The following is a 24,019-nucleotide window of genomic DNA, read 5'->3' as shown; positions in this document are numbered from 1 at the left end:
TTGTCTATATACACCACATCTCTCGGTTCAGTCATTAATCTACACCTCTTCTCTTATCAGTGTTACGCAGACGATACACAACTCTTCTTCTCTTTCCCTCCCTCTGCCTTACAGGTTAATGAGAGAATATTTTCCTGCCTGGCAGACATCTCAACTTGGATGGCCAGGCATCATCTGAAACTCAACCTCAACAAGACTGAGCTGCTGTTCATCAACCTCCCTACTACAGGAGCTCTCAGTCACTGTTGATGGCACCACAGTGACTGCCTCTCACTTTGCAAAGAGCCTGGGGCTGGTCCTGGATGACCAGTTAGACCCCAAGGAGCACATCAAGGCAACATCACGGTCCTGCAGATTCCTCCTGTACAACACCAGGAGGATTTGACTATACCTGACCACGTACTCCCCCCAGCTACTTGTCCAGGGTATGGTGACCTCCCGTCTTGATCGCTGCAACCCCCTCCTTGCAAGCCTGCCAGCCTGTGCCATACGGCCACTAAAGATGATTTAGAAAGCTGCTGCCCGACTTGTCTTCAACCTTCTTAAGTTCTCTCGAGTCACTCCCCTGTTGAGGTCACTCCACTGGCTACTGGTCACTGCCAGGGTCAGGTCCTGACCGTCGCCTTCACTGCTGCCAACAGGACAGCTCCCGCCTACTTACAGGACATGGTTCAATCCTACATGCCTGCTCGACCAGTCCACTCTGCTGCAACAGGGCGACTTGCACCCCCTGCCATCTGGGTGAATGATTCTTGCCCGTCCCTACCATGGAGCTCCTCCACCCTAGCTCCCCAGTGGTGGCACAAACTCCGTCTCTATGAACCACTCACTCATTGCCCTGCCCATCTTCCGCTGTAGTCTGAAGAGGCATCTCTTCAGACTATACCTGGACTATCTATCACCACTCCGCAGGGCACTCCCAATCTAGGATCACTCTAATCACTTGTATCCTTCAACTTTGTTCCTGTAGCACTTTCATGTTACACATGTACCTCCTGTACCACTTTCATGTTAGATGTGCCTCCAACCAGCAGTTATATTGCACTTGTATCGTTGTCTTGATGTTGTAGCTTGTTGTCATGCCTCCTAGTTTGACTTAACATTAGTCTCTGACCAGCCTATGCTTACTGTGAGAACTGGACTTCATGTGTTCATGGCTATGAATAACTGTTACATAATGAGTATCGTACCTTATCTGATCTGTGTGTTTGTAGTTGTTCCAATGACCTTCGGTATGCACTTACAGTATGTCGCTTTGCATGAAAGCGTTTGCCAAATAAATGTAATGTAAATGTAAATGAATGAGGCCACTGTGCTTTTCCCAGCATTTGAACTTCTGGATATTGCCGCTGCTGTATCTTCTGTTTACTACTAAAACATTGGGGCGTTTTCTGATGTTTGTCAAATTGGACTGTTACAACAATGCCATTTCTAACGGTGCCGCTAATATGGTTGCCTGGGGAATCGGATGTATTTTGCTGGAATAAATCACGTGCCTTACTACCCCAGATTCACTGCGGATTTGTAATCCTGTAGGCGCACAATACACGATGCACGCGCGCTACACCACATTAAGAAAACACTGCAACAAACCTTAAATGTATGGAGATGTAGCATCCACAAGGACGGACACGGAGCGGCAGCCACGGCGGTTAGTGCACCGAGGGCAGGCAAGCAGGCATATATTACACTACCAAGGCTGTCATTTAAGAAACGTGTTATTCATTCAAATCCATTAAACAGTTTAACATATAACATTCCAACCAGTGTTGCACTTTAATTATGGCGTCTTCCACATTCATCGGATGTTTTAGCTAACAACATCGCTCTAGGATCAACTGTTCTGCGTATCTGTTATGATAAAACATTTTGCTTATGTTCTACGCATACATTGTCACAATAGCTGCAGTCCTAATATAGGTTTAAAGATATGGGATACAACATCTAACAAATGTGATGTGTTTGTTTGGCTCCCTATCTAAGCAAGCGGGTAGGTAGAGTTTGTTCGCTGGCTACTGTATCTATTCTTTTGAAATCGCAGTGACGTCATTAGCTACAGAGACGGTTTATTGCTACAACATCGTAGCTACGTAAACGAGCGAACAATTATGTCGAGCATTTAAACGCATCCATAAAAGTTTGCAAACAAAAAAAGAGTTACAACAATCAGTCTGGCTTACAAGTGCCAAAATAGCCTATTTTTAATTCTATAATTGTTGGTGAAAATGGCTAATTTGTCAGTCTTACCTAAAAGCGTAGGTAGTTACACAGGGACTTGTGGGGTTCTGTTAAAACATAACGTCCGCACAAGTTTAATTAACGTTACGAGGGAGCTACAACAGAATGGACACAAACGACCTCTCCGCTCAACAATCTTGCCCTGCGAGCCACCGTCCGAGGATCAGGAAACGCACAGACTGACCACGTGTACATGCAGCACGTGTGCAGAGTCACGGGGTCAGTCTTCAGGCCGCTATTAAACGAGAAAAGTCATCCATACTACATAAAGTAATTGGCGGGATGGCATACCTGCCATCCCAATTCATATTAACCATCAATGAAGCGAGACAAACCCCGCGATGTAATTAAGTGTTATAATCAGCTGCGACAAAGCATTTGTTTACTTTTATGGTCGTGCACGGATTTCCGAAATCAAATATGCAGTTCATATCAATGCCACTAGGCGTCTCTATCAGAACGACAAATGCTCTTTTTGGACCGACGGATTTTCGAGACCACATTACTGATTCCTCCTTGTGGCACCGGAACATCTGCACGCAAAGTCGAAGAGGAGGCCTGTAAACATGCAACTGCTTTAGGAAAGCAGTGTGTGGAGACAGATTTGTAAGATTATGCAGATATGTTTCTACATATTTCATTACTATTGTGTACATAACGATTTATGAGAAACGGCGTTAGGTAAACAGACCAAACAGTGTGTGTTACTCTAAATTTTTATTTGGTAATACTGTATATTTCGTCAATTGACTGAACATCCACATATTAATTATACAAAACATTAAAGACATGCATAGTCTGGATCTCACTACACAGCTAGTCTCATGTGGTTCCAGCACAAGTCTCACACACTACTCAAAACGCTTGAGAGACAAAGACTAATAAAAAAACACTAAAAAACATAGTATACAAGAAAATGGCATATAAAATAAAAACACGGATTTACCCATTTTTAAATTACATTTGCATTTTCCAATATATATAATTCTTGCAAGAGCATGAAGAGTACGAAAACATGTAAACGTTTCATTTGATTGTTTTTCTATAGTTTTTAACATTTCATTAGCTCTAAAAAAAGATGCGTTTCATTTGGAAGAGAGTAAGATTCAAAAAGCATACATGGGGGTGGGGTGGGGGGTGGTTGAGACTGTTTCCTCTACAGAGTCACTAACAGGGCACATTTAGATGCATTTCACTATTCAGCCATGAGGAGCAGGAGATGCACTGCTAGCCTGCTCAATCTCAGCTGTTAGCTCTCAATTGTTTATAGAAGGGAAGAAATTTTCACAACTCTTGATGACCAAACTTTGCTGAGTTAATTGAAAGCATCCATTATCTGTAGCACAACCCATTGCACAGATTCTGCTGGTCAGTGTAACTTTGGCCTCTCAGGAGTTGAATTTTAGTATGCCTGTTGGGGGGGGGGGGGGTGTCCTATAGTTCCTATAGTGGTGTCAAATTGGGTTGCAGTGACAGGACAAACCAGTCCCACAATCCCTTTCACCCCATGGAGGGAGTGATGTGAACTGTCACATGACCTAGCTCAGGCACACGCATCGTTGGGAGATCTGGCTTCTAGCACCTGGGCCTCTGCCAGCCACTGCACACCCCTGTGCCCACACATTCAACCTCCCACCATCCACTGTCCACCACCAAGCAAAACAAGCCATATATACACATTTGTAAAATACAGATGCTAATGATGTGAGAGTGATGCTTTTCCACCATCCAAGTGATATCAATCGCAGACTCCTACATACCACTCACAGGACAATAGCAAAACACTACGGTAGGTTCCAAGCAATGAGACATTGGAAGCACATTATACTGTAGCTCCACCAATTTTTTGGTTCATTAAGGAAATTAATAAGACGCATAGTTAGTACCGTACCAGTGTCTGTGTTATCCAAACTCGGTCAATACTTTGATTGTAAAGAGTTTATTTTTGGTTGCAGTGTTTACAAGCAGAGGTGTGCTATGGGCATTTTTATCATCTGTGCTCTTAAATACTTAATTAGGCCCAATCAAATTTACAAAATATTTTCTTTTCAATTTTTGAAAAAAATTAATTGCATCTAGGTTATATATGTGCCCTATACACAACATACATTTTAGTGCAACATATTTTAGGGGAATTTGGTGATGTAAATATAGTACTAATTAACTAATTAAGTCACAGGAAAATTGTGGAAAGGAATACTGCATGAGCACTAACCCTCCAGGAACTGGAATCTTTCCCCTGATTATGGCTGTTTCCAAATCAGCACACTTGCCTACTATTGAGTATACAAGTTATATACAACTTGTATTCAACTGGCATACTCAATAGTAGGCACTGCGCTGATTCAGACATGGCCTTTGTCTGAAAATTACGGCAGTTCAAATAATTATGTAAACTCCACCTCTCAAGGGGACTGTAAGTGTTATGTCTCACCTAACACCTAGCAATCTCTAAACCCTCAACTGGGGATAACACAAAAAAAAAAGATTTTGAAGAAAAAAAAACAAAATACAATGGGAAAAAAACAGTATACACACCTTATAGCAATGGCAATACAAAATACAATCAGGATAGAAAACCAATGGAAAGTTATATCAAGTACTATAAAGAAGAAGCTACAAAACCAAAAAAATATGAAGCAAAGAGAGGACTCAGTCCTCTCCTGTTTTGGATGTTTCTTTTTCAGGGGGAGTACAAGTCTAGATCTAACCAATATTATTAATCAATTAGGAAGGAAACAGTGACCACAGGAAATGGTCTCCATTTCTCCATGGAAACATCATAGACTGGACAAGTGAGACGTCACAAACGGGACTCAGAAAGGCTAAAGGTCAGACCCATCACCAAAATGCCGATTACCTTCTTTTTATTCTGGTTACTTGTCCTCACAGTGACAGCAGCTTTCACACGCTGGAGAACAGCGATATGAATTTGGCACTCTTAAGGTTTGGGCATCAGTGGATATCTAAGATTAAGCCGTTTTTTGACTATGTTTTCAGAAAGTGTCTGTATAATTTAAGTAACAGCCATATCAGCAATGATAGTACTGTGACAGAAAACACTAAGAACTAACAAGGGGCTCCTAACCATATTCCTTGTTATTTCTGTTTACATTTTGATTAGGCAGCTGTAGAGTTGGTCGCATTCCCAAGGGTCACCACAAATCTACTGACTCATTCATCTGATGAGCTACAAGCAGTCGGATGCAGAGAAATGACCTTTATTAGAGAATTATCCCGTCTTCTGTTTCGGTAGCATGCCATTTTAAATGAAAAAATCACCCCATTGCATCTGAGAGAATTTTTCACACTCTACAACTTAAGTTATAGCTAAGTACTGTCAGTTAAAACTAGTTGGGATTTTGTGTATATTCTTTCTTGCTATAATGATACAATGTGACATTCTCAGGGGCATTACAATGATACAATATTGGGCACAATTAAAATGATAAAGCAATCTGTTGGCAGATGATCCTTAATGAAACAAGGGAACATTGTCAATTACAAATCAAAAACAAATTCAGGTCCCTTATGTATTTTAAAGAAAGATCATGTGTCTATCTTCCTCATGTCTGGCTCATAGTCCATTCATAGTCCAACACTCATCCTTTTCGACATTCATTTCGGTGCTTCAAAATTCCTGTCTACTTTACGTCTCACATGGATTACGACATTACTAATTGGTCTACTGTTCACAACAAAATGCTCAGGGCGTTTCCTATCGGGTTTATAACCACAGGACAGGTCTAAACAGAGGCATCCTTTCAGCTTTGGCTTCAGATTTTCCCCTTGTTGCTCACCCTTCACTTCTTTACTCATTCACAAAAGACGTGACAAAATGGCTTGGGAAGGCCTGCCTTGCCAATTGTTATAGCATGGTTATGAGCAATGGGAAATACTCTGAATTTACCTTTTATTTAGGCTTCAGAGAGGTCTGACAACCCCTTCGCTTTGGACTGTGACTGAAAATGAACTACAAGACAGATGTTTACCAGGAAACTACAAGACAGATGTTTACCAGGAAATTTTAATGTGCTTATTTTTCTTTCTTTTAAAAAAAAAAAAAAAAAAAAAAGAAGAAGGTTAAGAGCTTTTTGGGGCAGAAAGTGCTCTATTCACAGCGTTGACAATGTTTCCTGCTGCCAGCCTATTCCAGGAAGTGACATCATCACTCACCCAGTCTATTTGTGTTGCATGTTCTATGTCCATATCAACGGTTACTTTAATTGTGTTTTTTTATCATAACATTATTCTTTTTGTGTTTGTCTGCTTGTTTTTTATTTTTATTTATTCTATTAATACAGGCATTTCTATGCGGGCTCTGCAGTGGGCAGCTGGACAGGATTAGGGGTCCTCAATGTCCATGAACTCTTTCTTGGGCGGTGCGACCCCACGGTACCAGGCGCAGGAGCCATCGCTCCTCTTGATGCAGGCGTAGTGGTTGGCCTGGCGACCACTGATGCTCTTCTCCATTACCCAGTCTGTCCACAAGCACTCCTCCGGGCTATTGATCGTGCATGGGATGGAGGGACATCGAGTGATCTGGGGATGTGAAAGAGGGAGAAAGAGAGGCGGGGAGGGAGGGTGAGAGAGAGCCAAGGAGGGAGAGGTTGGCAACAAGGGAAATAGAAATGAGGAGAAAGAGGGATGAGCACACAGGAAAGAGTGAGTGAGAGAAAGCAAGATGGAGGGAAAGCCAGGGAAATAAAGAGGAAAGACAGCAGGGAAGAAAGAGAGATATACAGGAAGTAGAGAAAGAGGGATAGGCAAGAAGTTGAGAAAGTGATGGGTAGGGATGGAGGGAGAGGGGGATGGGCAGAGAGATGCACACGGATATGAACAGGCAGAAAGGCAGGGTGCAGGAGGGGTGTGGCAGAGAGGACATGTCAGAGACTCATTACCAGTGTGCCCCACAGAGAGAGATTCTGTGAGGAACTCACACCCAGGAAGTGTTCAGATGACCATATCAACCATCTATAAATAATGGCCATGAACATCCTGTGTGCTTCTTGTCTACAAACACTCCCTCACTGGGTTAGATCCTTTCCACACAGTAACATGTACAGTGTTAATTCAACTCTGACGGAATACATACAAGTCCATTAGGGAACAGAGTAGGACCATATGTACTCTGTAAGAGTTGATTTAACACTGAACATTTCACTGCGCAGAAAATTAAAGTAAACGTAAGCCACTGATTATTTTTTTAGAGAACCTCTGGAGACTTTACACTGCCATTTCCCAGTTTACTGAGGCATTGCATTTGTTAGGATTCCCCAGGGACGGGGTAGGGTTAAAGCCCATGACCTCCCGGGTCGGCCTCACCTTGCAGTCGCAGCCCATTTGGTATCGCTGGCTCAGGCTCTTCTTCTGCGTGGGGCTCATGGTCTCCCACGGGGTGATGAAATCACACAGGGTCACGTGCATGGACCCATCGGCCTCCGTCTTGCCTGCGAGGCGGGGCGGGACAGAAGTGAGTGGTGTGGGGTTAGGCAGGGGCGGGGGTTTCAGGTCAAATGCGCTTGGGCGAGGACAAACGGAAACGCCACGGCAACTGCTGCTGGAGGGCCTCGCCCGTCTCCTTGGCTACAGCATGGCCAGCCCCAAAGGGGGAGTGACTGACATCATACTGCAATTTAGCCTATTCACCCTGTATTTAACCAGAAAGACCCCAATGAGATCAAAATGGGGACCTGGCATTGAACAAAACAAAGTTACAATGACTGTTAATAATCCGAATGAGTAGCCAGACATTACCACTTCACAAACCCTCGGTCTCCCATCACCAGTGATAGAGGAAGTGCAGTGGTGTTACTATGGACACAGTGTTGGCCGGGCCTTTGATAAGGTGCTCCTGGTGAAATTTAAGCCTTACCTGTGATGAGATACTCCTTCTTTCCATTGGTGTCCATGGTGACCCCGCACACTGCTGAGGAGGGGGCGGTAAAGATGACCTCAATGTCCCGGTCTGGGCCTTTGAACATCTGGCAAAGAGGGCAGAAAAATGCACAGGTCACAATCACAGCAGCATGACAACATGATATAGAACATAGATAGAACACAGTGTGCTGATCCTGGATCAGTTTAATGCCTCTCTCCCTCGGTACTGTAATAGCTGTGGAGAGGTCTGGACACAGACAGCTGATCCTGTATCAGTTCCATCTCTCTGTGCCCCAATGTTCTAATACCTGGGGTAAGGATACAGGAAAGGTAAGCAGGTAAGCTACTGCCCCTCTTATAAGGACAGGCAGACTTATTCATAAGAGTCTTCCTGAAGACTGACGCCTTGCTTAGACTCCTTTGTTCCAGCTGGCTCTATAGAGTTTAATGCCATCTACTCATTCTTTTTATTTTAAAAAAAATGTATTTCATCTTTACTTTGCCAGGCAGGCCAGTTAAGAACAGATTCAAATTTACAATGACAGTCTGACAAAAAGCCTCTTGAGGGCGAGCAGAAGAGGGTAAAAGTACAAGAAATAAATAATCACATGAGCATATATGAAAACAAAACTACGCTGACCCACACAGACACACACACACAGTTATATCAATACAATAACACAGTCATCATATAGAAACACATAGCAGGTAACAGCAATCAATAAGCAGCTAATCAGTAGACAGGCAACAGGCAAAAGTAACACTAAAAAAGCTCTAACATTAAAAAACATAGTCAAACTTCCAAAACGTGGAATTTACAGTGTTATAGTTCGGTGCCACTGTGTCCAATCAATCGATCAATCAATCAACCAATCATTTAGTCAATCAATCCTGGCGTTGAGTGTGTGAGTGAGTAAAAGAGATTTTTGGGCATTTTACCTTGATCTGTTTGATGTCATACTGGATTCTCTTGATGGGATTGCCGTAGATGTCGTTCCCAGAATCCACCTCTTTCCTTCCAACCATCTTGGCCCTGATGACTGATGGGAGAAACAGACATGCCCACAATCAGTCTCTACATCCAGGCCAATCACAAGAGCCACACAGACATTGATTCATCAGTTTCCAATAACAGACCAATGCATTGACGGACAAAGATGTCACAAGGTCACACAGATCAATATGGCACTTTTCAGCTTGCTGAAATATTAATCTGTTTCCTTTAATATTTTCCTGTGCTCTCATACACAATCCATGACTCCATATTTTATCTCTAACTCTAACTTAAGCTACAGCAGTTCTTATATCAATCTGGCTCCCACTGGTTTCTTAGTGTATGTGATACATCAATCTACATTAGTATGAGGCCAGGTCTTACAGCTGACTGTGTGCAGTATCAGCAAAACAAGCTGGCTCCTTCCACCAGCTCTCTCCAGCATAATTCACAGTTTGGGTCTATATTGCCCTCCCCCATAATTCACACCATATGGCTCTTTAGCTGCGTCTGTTCACAGTCTGGTTTTGTGCCACTACAGACAGAGTGGGTCTGTCTCTGTATCCAGAGTCAGTGACTGTCTTCAGTCTGGGTCTTGATTCACATTCTGTGTGTGTAAGTGTGTGCGTGTGTGTGTGTACTTGTACGTACACATACACACACATGCCCATGCGTACGTATATGTCTATTCACAGTGCGTGTGTGTGTGTGTGTATGTGCACGTGTGTGTCTCTATTCACAGTCTGCTTCTGTAACTGCATTTTCCCTTGACAGTTTGGGATGAATCTAAACTCAAACCCAGTTGGTGTGTATGTATTGATGTTAAATCAAAGCCTGCCCACCAGTATCAATGTTAAATCAGGGCCTGCCTGTCAGTATCCATGTTAACTCGAAGCACGTCTGTCAGTATCCATGTTAACTCAAAGCATGTCTGTCAGTATCCATGTTAACTCAAAGCATGTCTGTCAGTATCCATGTTAACTCAAAGCATGTCTGTCAGTATCCATGTTAACTCAAAGTGGGTGGGCCTGTGCGTTAACTCAAAGCGCGTGGGTCTGTTATGGAGTGCTAGGTCTGCAGTTTGTTCAGGTGCAAGGTGTTCATGAACGAGAGATCACGCAAGAGTTCCATTAGCTCCTCTGGCTGCACTTTCTCAGGGCATTGTGGGAGCTGCCCCTCCCTGTCGAAAAAGTCGGTAGGTCAGCAGTCTCCTGTAGCTCGCCCCCACCTCCACACCTCCCCCAGGAGGTACGGCTACCTCCCGCTGCTGCTCCTCCTTGGTTATGCAGGGCGGAGGCGCCGTCACCTCACAACCCCCCCCCCCCCCACCCCCCTCCTTTTCCTGCCATTTTTTCTCTCTCAGAAAGCCTGAATCAGGGAATTTCAGAAGAACTGGCCAAGGACTAAAGAAAAGGGAAGAGAGGGAGAGCAAGAGAGGAGGGAAAGGGAGAGAGGAAAAATCCCTCAGTCAGAGCCAAATTCAGCTGAAGCCTCTTTCAGTGCGAACACAAAGTGCTGCGTCTGCAATCAGAAAATACTACCAGCCCCACATGAGCTTCGTCTTCAGCACTGTCCACAGACGCGCACGCACACGCAACCATGTTCCACGTAATCAAATCTGAAAGTTTTCCCTTTTAAAAAAATAATAATAATAATAACACATTTACGCATCTATCCATTTCTGCAGGTGGATTTCTACTGGAATTCAGGTCAAGCACCTTTTCTAAAGGTGCTGCTCCCACTTCCCTGACCCCTACACTGCTGCTCTTCATGGTCACTCATCAGCACTCCAGGGATTTAAGCATCACCCCCATACAGTCACATGGTCAACATGCGGTCATGACACCAATTTCCATGGGTGCGCTAACGCCTTGTGCGCTAGCGTATGGCTGTGTTTCCTGTTTTTCCACAGTCACTTCTTGGTGTCTCGAGCCTGTATATTTCCACCCCCCCCCCCCCTCCCAATCCCTGTGCTCCTCAACCAGACCAGCTTGTGTATGAAGGCACAACTGTGGTCAAGCCTTATTAAAGGTAGTCTGTTAGCAAAATACTGAGGCAGCCGTCGTTTTCGACGGGAGCGTGACGTTCCCACCAAGTACGGGAGGTGCTGTACGGGAGGGGTCCGGAGTGGCGTTGGAATCTCCGACGTCCAGCAGCGGACAGGCGGACAGGCAAACAGGCCAGAGGTCCATGATTCAAGGCTTTCGGCATGAACTTGCACAGGGTTTTGGCTCCATGCGGCCGGTGGCCTGACTATGGAAAAGCCACTGAGCAAGGCATGCCTATCGTCCAAAAAACGCACGGCTCGGCACTGCCTCGTTAAAAATCCGGGCTCCCCCACCCTCCTTCAGTGTCAGCCAAATCAAGACTGTGGGCAGGATCATTTTTGAAAAATGATTATGTGTGCACAAGAATAAGATATTATTTGCATTCATTTTTAGCTTGTTGAGATCAATGGCACGCAGATCTATTAGACAAGATCTGGATGGCTCACGCTCCTCCCTGTACACCAGCCAATCAACATCATATAGAAAGCAGCGATTCCGTGCAGCACTGCTCCCAGGGAGCTTTTGGGACAGATCATACTTTACGCCGAGCTTTCCATTTTCCTTCTGTGCCTCTGGGAACTTAAAAAAGGTTGCCATATTTTTACCTGGCAACCAAAATGTTGAAGTACCTCGCCAACCCCCCGCGCCCCCCCCCCCGCAACCCAGGCCCAACTGAGCGCTGTGCAACCCAGTGCCTGCGATACCTTCGTACTCTTTGAGGAACACCACACCCTGCCTGAACACATGACTCTGTCTGATTCACACAGCTGGTACTCACAGCCCAAACCTCGACCCCTCCCCCCAGCCCACTCTCACTCCAAGACTGGGTTAATGGCAAACAGATGGAGCTCGATGAAAACAGACATTATCTGCGCGTGACACACTGTCACCCCACCGAAGCCACCCCCTCACACACACACACACATACATGCACACAAACACACACACACACACACACACAAAGAAACATAGACACACACACACATAAACAACACACAACACACCACACACACAAACCCAGCACACACACACACAAACTGCACAACCACAAAACACACACACACACAAAATCACACACACACATGCACAAGCACAAAAACACAAGCAACTGCACGACAAACACACAACAACACACCACACACACACACACACACACGCACACACACAGTAAAAGTTATCCTCCAGATTGGCGCTCCGTTGCTTTTCCTGATCCCCAGCACAGCCCAGCTCATTTGCGGCGGCTTTGTCTGCTGCCGCCCGCCTCACAGGCAGGGGAGCGGCTGGCTTTAGCGGCTAACGGCACGGCGGGAGCTCAGCCAGCGCGTCCTCTCCCTGTGCCAGCGACCACGCGGCCCGTCAAAAAGCGGGTTTTACAGGACACCGAGGGGGGAGAGGAGACAGCCAGGGGGAGGAGAGAGAGCGAGAGATGGCGAATGGGGGTGAGAACGGGAAGGGAGAACAAAGAAAGAGTGCAGCAGATAGCGAATATAGGACAGAAACGGGGGACACAAAAGCGATGGACTCTACAGGGTAATTGCGGTGGCATGCGTGTTACTGGTGTGTGTGCGCGAGCGTGAAGTTGTTGTGTGTGTGTGTGTGGGGGGGGGGGGCAAGCTCTGGTGGGCGGAGCTACACTCGTGACATCATGCATAGCCAGCAGGGGGCTCGAGATGCCTGGAAAATATGAGCAGCTGGATAGTACCAGCAGACATAACACAGGGGAAAAGGCACGTGCACTGAAATGCACAACCGCACAGGGAACGTTTTTTTTTTCTGCAAGCTAGGCCTCTCCTTAACGCATGGAAGAAATGCGACGGCGGGGCGTTTACCGCTCTAAAAATGAACAAAGAGCCCAGACAAGCAGCAGGGCTCCTGTCCCTCCCCCAGCCTCCTGGTGCGCGGGTACGGCACAACATGGCATGGCATGGCATGGCATGGCACGGCCAATCCCAGACAGGAGAAAAAAAAACCACTGGTTCCTCACACTGCCAGCTCCACAGCATTCACTACAACTCTCTCTCTCTCTCTATCTCTCTCTCACACACACACAAAAACACACACAGCCCTTTTACTGAATTTCTCAAAGGTTTCCATTTCAAACGATCCATTCCAGAGTGAAGCGGGAGCACATAACAGCCGTAAACGTCAGAGCGCTGGAGCGCGGGACGGTAAAAAGGCGGACAGTCAGCGGTCGAACTCACTGGGCTGCATGGGGTTGGTAATCCCTTTTTTCCTGAGCTTGAGCAATCTCTTTCCCCCGAACAATATGGCAAAGGCCCTGCTTTTCAGGCAGGTCACGAGATGCTTTCCAGCAGGCCTGATAAGGAATGTGTAACCTGATGAGAAGAACAGGCCACTCACGGGACTGCATCTCCCCACTGGCCCACAATCGGCCAATCACCGCGTCTCCTCACCGGCCCACTGGCCCACAGTCAGCCAATCACCACGTCCTCAGGTCCCGCACATTCCGTCTATCGCTCCCCGCATCGAGAAGCACTCCCTGGTGACAGCGCAAGATTCACTCTCCTGTAGTTCTCAGTTCTGCGACTCTTAAGAAAAGCTCAGTGAGCCTCTGACTTCATCAGGGCCTTTTCAAATTTCACAATTTCATTGCCCACCCCCTGTGTTCATTTCACACACCCCCCCCCCCTCGCCGCCAGATGTCTCCCATCTGAAGCTCACATCACACCTTGGAGAAACACACCCTTGCTGCAGAAACAGGTATCGACCTGTTAGGTAATGGGAATGTAAACATTTGAATATCAAAAAGGTACTGTAGTTCAAAACTGGCAGTGACCACACAGCGAACTTCATTTTGAAAGTCCATTGTGGATGGGCAGGATGGAATAAGTTTAAATATAATATTTAGCATGATGAGCTATCATTTTTTATCAAAATCTGCAAAAAATTATAACCCCCCCCCGCCCCAACCACCATCCATCCCGGCCTTCCGAGCAAAGTGACTTTGGAATTTTCACACCCACAGATGGTAGTACCAGCGGTCCAGCCTGTGCTGTTCCCCGCGCTGGCATTCCCGACCCAAAATGCCACCCTCGCCACAGAAGAGTGCGGCCACGCCCTGCGGTCGGGGCGGGCGTGAGAAGCGGGCGCGCCGTCCCCGCCTTCTCGGAAAAGCGAGGCCTGACAGCACCATTTCGCCAGCGCACGTTACGCACTTAGCCCCCAGGGGGGGGCGGCGCGGTGTAGACCAGCGGACCCCAGCCTTACGGGAAGCGGTCAGACACAACAGTCATTCAGCGCCCTCCTCCCCCCCCCCCTACAACACAAAGACGCCCACCCAAAAATAAAACAATCCAGCTCATCTTCTCCCGGAAACCATCCTTCGCAGTGACGGCATGCCCAGAGGCATCTGACCAGAGGAGATGTGGGCGTCCCGCGCACAGTGACCACTTTGTCCATCTTCGGCTTTGTCCCGTACAAGACGGGACAGGCCGGACCCTGCACATGAGCCCCACAGCCTCCCAATTCTCCCCCTGACCAAAGCTACAGTGGTGTCTCCTGTGCTGAGCGGGTCTGAGGCTCTGGCACTGCAAAACACGCTTTAATGCCAGCATCCTGTCAGGAGAGACACAGGAGGAGGCTATTCAGCTACGGCCCGCGCCCTCTCGTAAGGAGTGGCGGGGGGCGGAGAGGTCAGAGGTCAGAGGTCACAGCTGCTCCACAGCTCGGAGCTCAAGTCGCTGGAAATCCCCTCCGTGCTGCCCTGACTAACGCTGAGACACACGTGCGGCTGCGTGGCGGGCGGTGCAGACGGTCGCCGCGGTTCACCCGAGCAGCCTGCGTTTCTCGGCGGGCCTGCGCCCCAAAAACAGGAAGTGAGCGGGGAGCGGGCCGTCAGGCTGGCATGCGTCATCCCCCCCCCGCCCCCCCCGGCGGCCGACGGTGGGTTGAGAGCTCAGGTTAGCTCAGAGACAGGAAGCATTGCGACAGCTCGAACCTGTCCACTTTTCAGCTGTCACAGTTACAGCAATCAGCCAGTGGCAAACATGGCAGACCCCGGGTCCACTGATATACCGTAATAAATAATTATTATGTGTGTTTGTATAGACTGGAGTATAAATGTAATCCTATGGTCCAGTGTTAATTTAATTCTGACAGTGTTAGTTCAACTATTAACAGATTACATTTGGTCCCTCATTCCAGAGCGGGACTAAATGTTATCTGTTAAGAGTTGAACGAACACTGTTAGAGTTGAATTAACAGTGTACATTTTACTGTGTCCACATGCCCATCATTTTATGTTGGGTGTCCACATACTTCTGGCCGTGTAGTGTACATGAATACAAATTAAATTATACTGCACCTATTTAGCAGACACTCTTGTGCAGTGCAACTGAATAATTATTTACGCAAATTCAATAGTTTACTGCGAGCAACACTAGCTACAGAAAAAGATTTACTCTTAGAGCACACACAAACACACACAAACACACACACACACACACATGCACACACAGTGCACGTCAAAACTATCACTAAATCGCAACATAACGTCCCCGCGGTGCCATCTCAAGGTGCTTCTCAGAACACCTCATAAATGCGAGGCCCTGCCTTGTGACACAGCAACTCGCAGACAAGTCATAACACACACCCCCCCGCCGCCAACAACACAGCCAGGGTGGCATTGCTCATGCAACGGTTCCAGTCTTGATAAGAACTGGACTCCAGTCAAGGCGACAGGAGACTGAGAATTTCTACAGTGTGCTACGAGGTGCTGCCGAAACCGGGAAAGGAATGAAAACAGGTTCACGATGTACCCGTCTGGACCGATTAAAACAAACGAAAAAAAGCTGCATTGTGGAGTCTCCTCACACAAGCGCGTCAGCAGTCAAAACAACCGTGTCCCAGCAAGGGGCCTCATGCTGGAGGAACATGGGAAAAAACAACTGCCTTTTTACAGACACACACAAAGACACGACTCCAGCCATTCGAGCAAACAGGCCCCGCCCTCGACTGTGCCCGCGTCGGCTCACATACCCAGCCCAAACCCACGGCTTCACGGCCCCCGCCCAAAACTCCACCCCCTTCACTTCAGAGCCCCGCCTCCTATCTCACTCCCTGCTTCACCTCACCCTGTTCTCACCCTGCAGGAGGAAAATGCCAGACAGAAACCACAGCCCCCTTCTCCCCACTCCACTCCCCCCCCCCACCCCCAAAAAAAAAAAAAAAAAAAACCTCAAGCTGGCAAATGGCTGGATGTGATAAACAGGCCCACAGGGGCAGCGTCTGCTCCAGGAGCCCCAGTCCACTCCGCCGCCCCGACACCGTCCCTCTGCCAGCACATCTGCTGCACTTAACCCACGAGGGGTGTTTATCTTCAGTGCCTCATCTGCTTCCCCTGCGTGCAGCGCTGTCTCTGGGCAGAAATCTGCGCCGTTTAGTCAGCCTTCCTCTCCCAGACCTGAAAAACAAAGGCCGTTTCACAAGTCCCCCCCCCCCCCCCTTTTACCCGCCATGCCGTAAGACGGAGGCTGTTTGTCCGACCTAGCGCCGGAAAGCGCTACCGACGCGCGACCAGAAGCGCGCACGTCCAAGCGAGCCGTGCAGGAGGGGAAGGGAGAGGGATGTGGGGTCAGGTGACCAGGAGGCTGCACGTTCGATTCCCAGGAAGGGCACAGCTGTCGTCCCCCTTCAAGAGAAGCTGATCTGCTTCAGTGCAACATCCTGCTGTGTGAAGCGTTAAATGAGCGGTGCACGTCACCCTCCAAAAAGAGCATCAGACAGGAAAATGGCTAAATATGAAGATCGATTACACTGCTGCCAACACAGCCGTCCAACTGCAATGCCCTTGGCTGCATGTGAAACCTGAAATGTAGACTACCAGCCACCTGAAATCTATTACAACTGAATGTTCCTAACCTCACAGATAAGAACAATCTATTCCAGTTCTCATGCAGTTCAGTGGTCTAAACCCTACCAGTCAAAATACGAGTTCAGACAAAGAAGAAAGTCATAACAGTCTTGGGTTGATGATGATCTGCTGCTGAAAATATTCAGTATGAAGGAGGGGTGTGTTCTGCTAAGACACTCCCCAGTTTCGAGACAAGTGCCACAAAGTGTGGACCTGAAACCTGACTGTGGCCTGCAGCAGTGCAGGGTGGCATCCGATTGGCCAGCACTGGCCAGGGAGGGAGGGTTTCAATAAGCAGGGAGCTCCTTGCCTCGCCATGATCAGGCTCCTGCAGTCTGTCAGCAAAAGCTGCACAAGTTGTGCAGCCTTCAGTTGCAAAAACAAAGCAGCAGTGAAAATAACCCCCAAACCCCAATTCTTCCTCAATGCACAGTGTCCCAGAGGCCATAGGTATGTACCTGCAACACCCAGCCTACAAAATGCTCCTCACATGGAGAGACAGGTGTTCAATTCACTCAACCCGTGTCTGCAGGTCTGTGCTGAGTCACGACACACACACACACCCCCACACGCACACACACACACACACACACACACAAACACACACACGCACGTGCACGTACACACACACACACACACACACACACACCCAACCACACACACACACACACACACACACACACCCAACCACACACACACACACAACAGGGGCAGGATGTTAAAGATATTATCGTCCTGGCCTCAAAGAGACAGTCTGACTCAGAAGGCCTGAGCCAGGGTACAGCACACACACACATGGTTTCAATCCAGACTTGAGAAAACCTTCAGCCCCTTCCACTTCCTTCACTGCATTTCGGCCCTGTACTTTCAAGGATATGGACGGGGCCTCGTTACTGGAGAGGGGCATAGCTGCCATTTTTAAATTATTTAACATTTATGTTTATTCACAGAGCACATGTCCCAGTCAAAAGAAATGCTCTGAAACATTACAGCAGCACAAAGAGAGGGTGCACATGTTGTGGATCAGGATCAGGTACAACAGCTGAGCCAATCAGAACCCAAAACCTGCTGAGCTTTTTTCACAATGCAGATTTCAACACACCATATCCTGGAACTCGTGCTGAGAAAGTGTGCAAATTTTATGTGCAAACTTTGTTTGAGCAATGGCCACACCTTTTGGCAGTTGGACGAACACAAACCGTGACACACCACCCCCCCAAGAAAAGAAAAAAAACAACGTGAAGGAAAAACCGCTATTTTGCCTTCTTTTGTCATCAGTGATGACTTAATTTCATTACGAACGCACAACTACTGTATACTCTGCAACCCCACTTTCTAGGCTCCTGAAAGAGAAAGCACATATACACATACACACACACACACACACACACACCACGGAGCTATGGAAACGCACAGAGGGGGGAGATGAGTGACCTCCTAACGAGGAAACTGCTGTACAGACCGCAGGCCCATCCAGCACACACAAGAAGATGGAAAAAAAAAAAAAAACCTTCCAACAAACAGGGCAGTATGTTACAGGATCTGTGAGAAACAAACTCGTGGCTGTTTGGCCTCGCTCATTAGCATGTGTTTGTACACGACGCGGAGCTCGGAGCGGCAGCCCCTAGTAAACAAAACCGAGAAGAGAAGGCGCTTTCACGTGGCCGCTCGGTCGCGGGCGAATCAGACGGCGGGAAGAGGGACGGAGCTCTCGTGAGCGCACTTCTTACCCACTGTCCCCGAAAACAGCCGGATGCTCGCTGATCACAACGCGGGACACCCTGTGCCCTACTAGGGGACGCCTACCCGGACACCTCCGGGGCGGGCGCAGCTCCTGTACCACCCAGCCACAGACAGGCCGCCGCCACCCGTTCACAGGGGAAACGCACCTTAGAATTCTCTCGCGATTTCGACGGCCAGCCCTGCTCCTGGGCCATGCGGGACCCCTGCCTGTTCAATCAGCCCACAGACTCCCCACTGCTTACTGTATTATCCACCCCCACAGTTAAGACTTCTCCCAAAAACTGCCAGCTCTGAATGAAACTGAATGAAGACACAGGGAAAACACCCAACTGTCACTGTCATAGAGACCATATTCAAAAGTATTCACAAATCTGGGATATTACTATACGATTAATTTCATTTATATAAATATACATAGTTATTATCATACAGTTGATTAGCAGAGATCAATATGTAGGGTAAAATACTGTATATATCTGTAATACATTTACTCAGTGAAGTTGACAAGGATACAGGTCAAATTTCCGAACCTCAATAGTATTCATGTTTAATGAACACTTCATTTCTATTATAAAGCCTCCCCCCATTCTTCTTTCTCTATTCTCTTTATCGCTGAGCTCAGAAAAACAAGCTCTTTAATCTTCAGTACAATAGGTTTTTTTTTTTTTAAATGACAAGCAATGGGCCCACTGGAAATATGTTCCAAAAAACAAGAGGTGCGGCTCCAGCTGTGTCAGCATCTGGATTAACTTCGGCCACTCAGCGCCGTCCTGCTGAATGGAGTCTGCACAGGGGGGCGGAGCCACACAGGGCGGGGCCTGACCCATCGCAGCATTCCTGCGATACTTCAGACCTTTCTGCTGGAGGGCTGACCAGACTTCCAGAACTCAGTTAGCGATCTGAGCCACAAAGAACAGACAGAAAGGGAAAACAGAGATCGAGAGAGAGAGAGAGAGAGAGAGGACAGAAGAGTGAGAGAAAGGGACAGAAGAGTGAGAAAGATGGATAGAAGATAGTGAGAGAGAGTGAGGGAAATTGAGAGAAAGGAGAGAAAAGTAACTGAAAAGGATAGCAGAGTTAGAAAGAAGTACAGAAGTGTGAAGAAAGAGAAAGGAAGAGTGGAGAGAGAAATTAAGGATAGATAGATAGATAGATAGATAGATAGATAGATAGATAGATAGATAGATAGATAGATAGATAGATAGATAGATAGATAGATAGATAGATAGATAGATAGATAGATAGATAGATAGATAGATAGATAGATAGATAGGTGTTGGTTGAGAGGGAGTGGTTCGCCTTCAATTAATTACTAATTCAGGCAAATAAGTATTATGACTGACTTTTGTAAAGCATTTCTATGTTTAACTGTAATACAGGTCTTGATGCCATGATGGATAATTCATGGCTGGAATTTTGGGTTTTATGGTAAAAAATGCATAACTTGTAAAATGATTATGGCTCAGCTGTATGGCTCATGCTGGCAGAGGTTTTCATGGCCTCTGGGTACAGTCTGTTCAGCCAGCAGGGATTTGAACCTGAAATGACCATGAATCCAGTGTTCAAAGCCCACTTTCACAAGGCTTCTACTCAGAAAGGATGGTTTGTGACATCACAATGTGATGACAAGCAAACCAACTTCAGGATTTCCAAATGGCTATTGTGATGTCATAAACCATAAAAAAACAGCAGAGACGTCGCACGCATGTGGCTTGATCAGATGGGGGCTATCTTGCTCAGAGTTCTCAAATGCTGGGGGATGAAGGAACACAGACTTACTGTTCACTGTCCAACTTTCCCCTGCCTTTAAGCTCCTCAGATTCCCCTGCACACTTTTTTCACTGAACTCAACTGCTGATGGACAAAAACCTGAAACCCTTCACCATGTAAAAACCGACCGGTAGCGCTTGCAAGTTCCCAGCATCTGTGCAGCGAGGAGAGAAGAGGTTTTAAACTAGAATGCAGAATGTCCGTGAAGGAACGCCTTCATGCTAATCTTCCCCTGTGAGTTAATTTAACTTTGTCTGGGGGGGGGGGGGGGGGGGGCATAGGATAGGAATTTTAAAGCTATTACAAGTTCCCCCCCTACCCAACTATTTTTAAAGAGGGCGCGTATCTAGGGAGTGAGACAGGGTCCCACACCCGTGCTTCAGGGCCAAAAAAAGAAGAAAGAAAACCAAGAGAGAGAGGAAAACAGACCGACAGGATGTTGGGTTTGCCTGACGCTGCAAAAGAGAGGGAAGGAGGGAGAGGAAGGGGGGCAGAGCCAGAAACTGGGACATTTTTACGGGGCCAGACTATGAGACTGATAAACAAATCTCAGCCATCTTCTACCTCCTGCATGATGTGGAGGGGTGGTATGGATGCGTGCACACACATACACACACAAAATGAAATCTTGCCTTAACAATAATGAACCACATTCAGTAAGTCAAGTGGTTGTGTGATTGAATCAGATTATGTAGAGCAACAGGTCCAAATGCATTGTATCCTAACAAACTTATTATTAAATATGCTTAGGTAAAACATTTACGGGTGATTTATATTAGCTATATAAATATTAATATATAATTACCACAATTACCATTTGAATATATACTATGCATGTCATATTAATATAAATGTAATAATATGCAATAATCCTAATATTAATACATATCACATTCAGCACTTTTTTTCAAACATTCATAAAATTTTATCTAAAAGTGAGCACGTGAGGAAAGGATGAGGAAGCACGTGAGGGAGGGAAATTCGCAACAACAACAGCCCACTAGGATGCAAACTAATTACAGCTGGATACGGCATTGCCACTGACTGGTGCACTCTGCAGCACAGGCCCGAAAGAGTCATTCCTAAGACCAGAAAATACAAAACACCTACTAAATACAAGATGAAAAAAAAATGCACGAATAATATTTATGCAATTCATGACATTAATTAATATCCGTAAACGCACTACGTCCTATGTGTATGCGCTGGGCTTCTGTGATAACGGAGACAGTGTGAAAATAGATTCGGAAACTTTCTAGAGTCTTCTGTAGACTTCCAAGCTACAGTCTGTAGCTACGACAGAGAGTGGGACTCATCCAAGCGCCTTCCTAGAACATGTCATAGCCTTTATCCGTGATGCCGTGAAGTACTAGCAGTAGCGTACACACATAGCACAGAGATCACCGCCTCACATGTAGCAGTAGCCTAAATGTGTAGGCTACTGCTACAGCGGAAATTTTGTCGGGCAGTCTTTCATATTTTGACACCGCGTTCCCCCGTTCTGTAGTGTTCTGGAGTAAATAAACGACGAACAGGCTACAGCATCGCCACAACCTCTTCCTCTACGATGATATTGCATACAGGTGGCTTTAATACAGCTAGCAGAATGTTGGGCCATGCCGATTTCTGTATGGCAACATTACAACGCAGCGGTGATGCTCCTTTCCTAAGAATAAATAAACTGTTGTAGGCTTGCTGTAGGCTATCGTTACCTGTTAATTTATCTGATTAGTAAGGTATGATATTTAGCCTACAGATAGGCTTATCCGCAAAGACCTGTTCTTATTGATATCCAAGCAGTTTTTTCTCCGTTTTTTTCAGTTTCTACTCCTGAAATGTAATTTGTGTCATTTATTTCGTGGTTTCGTCTCCGGCATGCAAAATGTGAAATCATTCAGGCTCCTGAATGTTGGAAAACACGCAGCTATCTGAGATGATAGCCCACATAGTAATACAACTTACCGTTGTGATAACATTTAACGATGTAACAAAAAGGTCTCAACTGTTTGAAAACGTAGAGGTTTTGCTTACCAACATCTGCATTGCAAAAAGCCTGCTGTGGGTGCACAGGGGAGCAGCTGCATGCTTCTGCGATCTCCTCCACCCGCCACAGAAGCAACACCGTCACAGTGGCAAACAGCCTACTAACTATGCAAGTCATTTTCGCCTTGTTTCTCTTCTTGTTGTTGCTGCTGTTCTTCTTTAAAAATCTATTCACGTTTTAATGTAGCTATAATTGCGATTTGATCGGAAAGGCGAACCTCTGCTCTATAACGCCACGGTGGCTTTGTAAAAAATAACGCTGAGCAAAAAAAAAAAAAAAGATCGAAGTTGCTGCGCTCCTGCGTGAGTTGGCGAAGTCGAGCTGTCTGGCAAATTCTATTTCGGAAATCCAGCAGAACGGACCTTGAAAATAGGTTTGAATTTAGACCTGCGCTAATGTTTGAGCCTTGGAGTCTCCGGTGCCCTTTTTGCCACAACCTTTCCAGGGTCTGTTGTCTCTTTGCTCAGATGTGTCTCCGTTTTTATGGCTGTATGTCAGAACTCCACCCCTTCCCCCCCCTCCCCCCCCCCCCCCTCGATTGGGAAAGGTCCTGCCGTTCACTGAGCTACGCTGCTCCGCATCTGTCTGCCACGGCTATTTCTTGTCTACAAGGTAGACTACTGGGCCGGTGCCTTTTCTTCGGTTTCGGGTCAGCCGCCCAAATGGGCTATAAAATAATTCCTGGGTCAGGCGCTCACGGTCCGGTCCGTCGATTGATCCCTCAACACAATTTACCCTACCAAAATTATTCAAAATAAATAGCTGTCGAACACCGTGGCTTTGACAAGAGTGACTCGTATTTGTGGAAAGCAAACCTTTCATTTATAACGTATTATGTTATTTCTTATATTTGAGTGTTATTTGCACACTTGACCCAGACCCTCGTTTTACCCTCTGTGGTAAGACGCGCAATGCATTAGATCCCCGGTGTCCCTTTCTGAAATTCCATCCAAATTCTCATAGGACTCAGGGGCCACCGACCAGCCCATTTGGGGACTACGATTGTAATCCCGATGTTGCAGGTTTGATTCCTACACACTAAAATGATCAGCGTTAATTAACCTCTTGCAGAGTTGGCTACATATGAATGCGGTTGGGACCAGAATAGGACCATATGTACTCTGTAAGACTTGATGTAACGCTAAACATTTTACTGTATAGGTGGGGCACTGATGTTGCGCCGTTGAGCAAAGTCGTGTCCTTTGCTTCAGGAAAATAAACGGATGCAAGAAAAGCTTTGAAAGTTGCTCTGCATAAGAGTGATTGTGAAATACTGGAATGTAAATGAATGTGCCTACGTAAACGAATACGTCTGTGTATGCGTCTACAGCAAAAACTGAATGCAGACAGGGTCTGATTTGATTTTTTGATTTGACCATGCCACTTCAGTAGCTATGGAGATCCACTAAGACTCAGCAGGGCACGCGGGG

General features: G+C 46.6%; 2 protein-coding genes across 2 annotated transcripts in view; both read right to left on the bottom strand.

The window, feature by feature from the left end:
* Window positions 1–2,402, bottom strand: part of usp36 (ubiquitin specific peptidase 36) — a 29,192-nt gene extending 26,790 nt beyond the window's left edge. Inside the window, exon 1 of the mRNA XM_064315142.1 lies at window positions 2,248–2,402. The gene's annotated coding sequence lies outside the window, so the exon portion shown is untranslated. The remainder of the gene's footprint in view (window positions 1–2,247) is intronic.
* A 3,893-nt stretch (window positions 2,403–6,295) lies between these two features.
* Window positions 6,296–23,073, bottom strand: LOC135243373 (metalloproteinase inhibitor 2-like). Its single transcript, XM_064315155.1, has 5 exons — window positions 22,577–23,073; window positions 9,058–9,158; window positions 8,114–8,222; window positions 7,564–7,688; window positions 6,296–6,780 (listed from the first exon to the last, which is right to left on the bottom strand). The coding sequence occupies exons 1-5, from the start codon at window positions 22,704–22,706 to the stop codon at window positions 6,583–6,585; spliced, it is 663 nt and encodes a 220-aa protein (XP_064171225.1). The 5' UTR covers window positions 22,707–23,073; the 3' UTR covers window positions 6,296–6,582.
* Window positions 23,074–24,019: the final 946 nt, after the last annotated feature.

Source organism: Anguilla rostrata, chromosome 17 (genome assembly GCF_018555375.3).
Source record: "Anguilla rostrata isolate EN2019 chromosome 17, ASM1855537v3, whole genome shotgun sequence".
In the NCBI taxonomy this organism is placed as follows: domain Eukaryota; kingdom Metazoa; phylum Chordata; class Actinopteri; order Anguilliformes; family Anguillidae; genus Anguilla; species Anguilla rostrata.
Note: the sequence above shows the minus strand (reverse complement) of the source record. Positions and strands in the feature narration are given on the sequence as shown.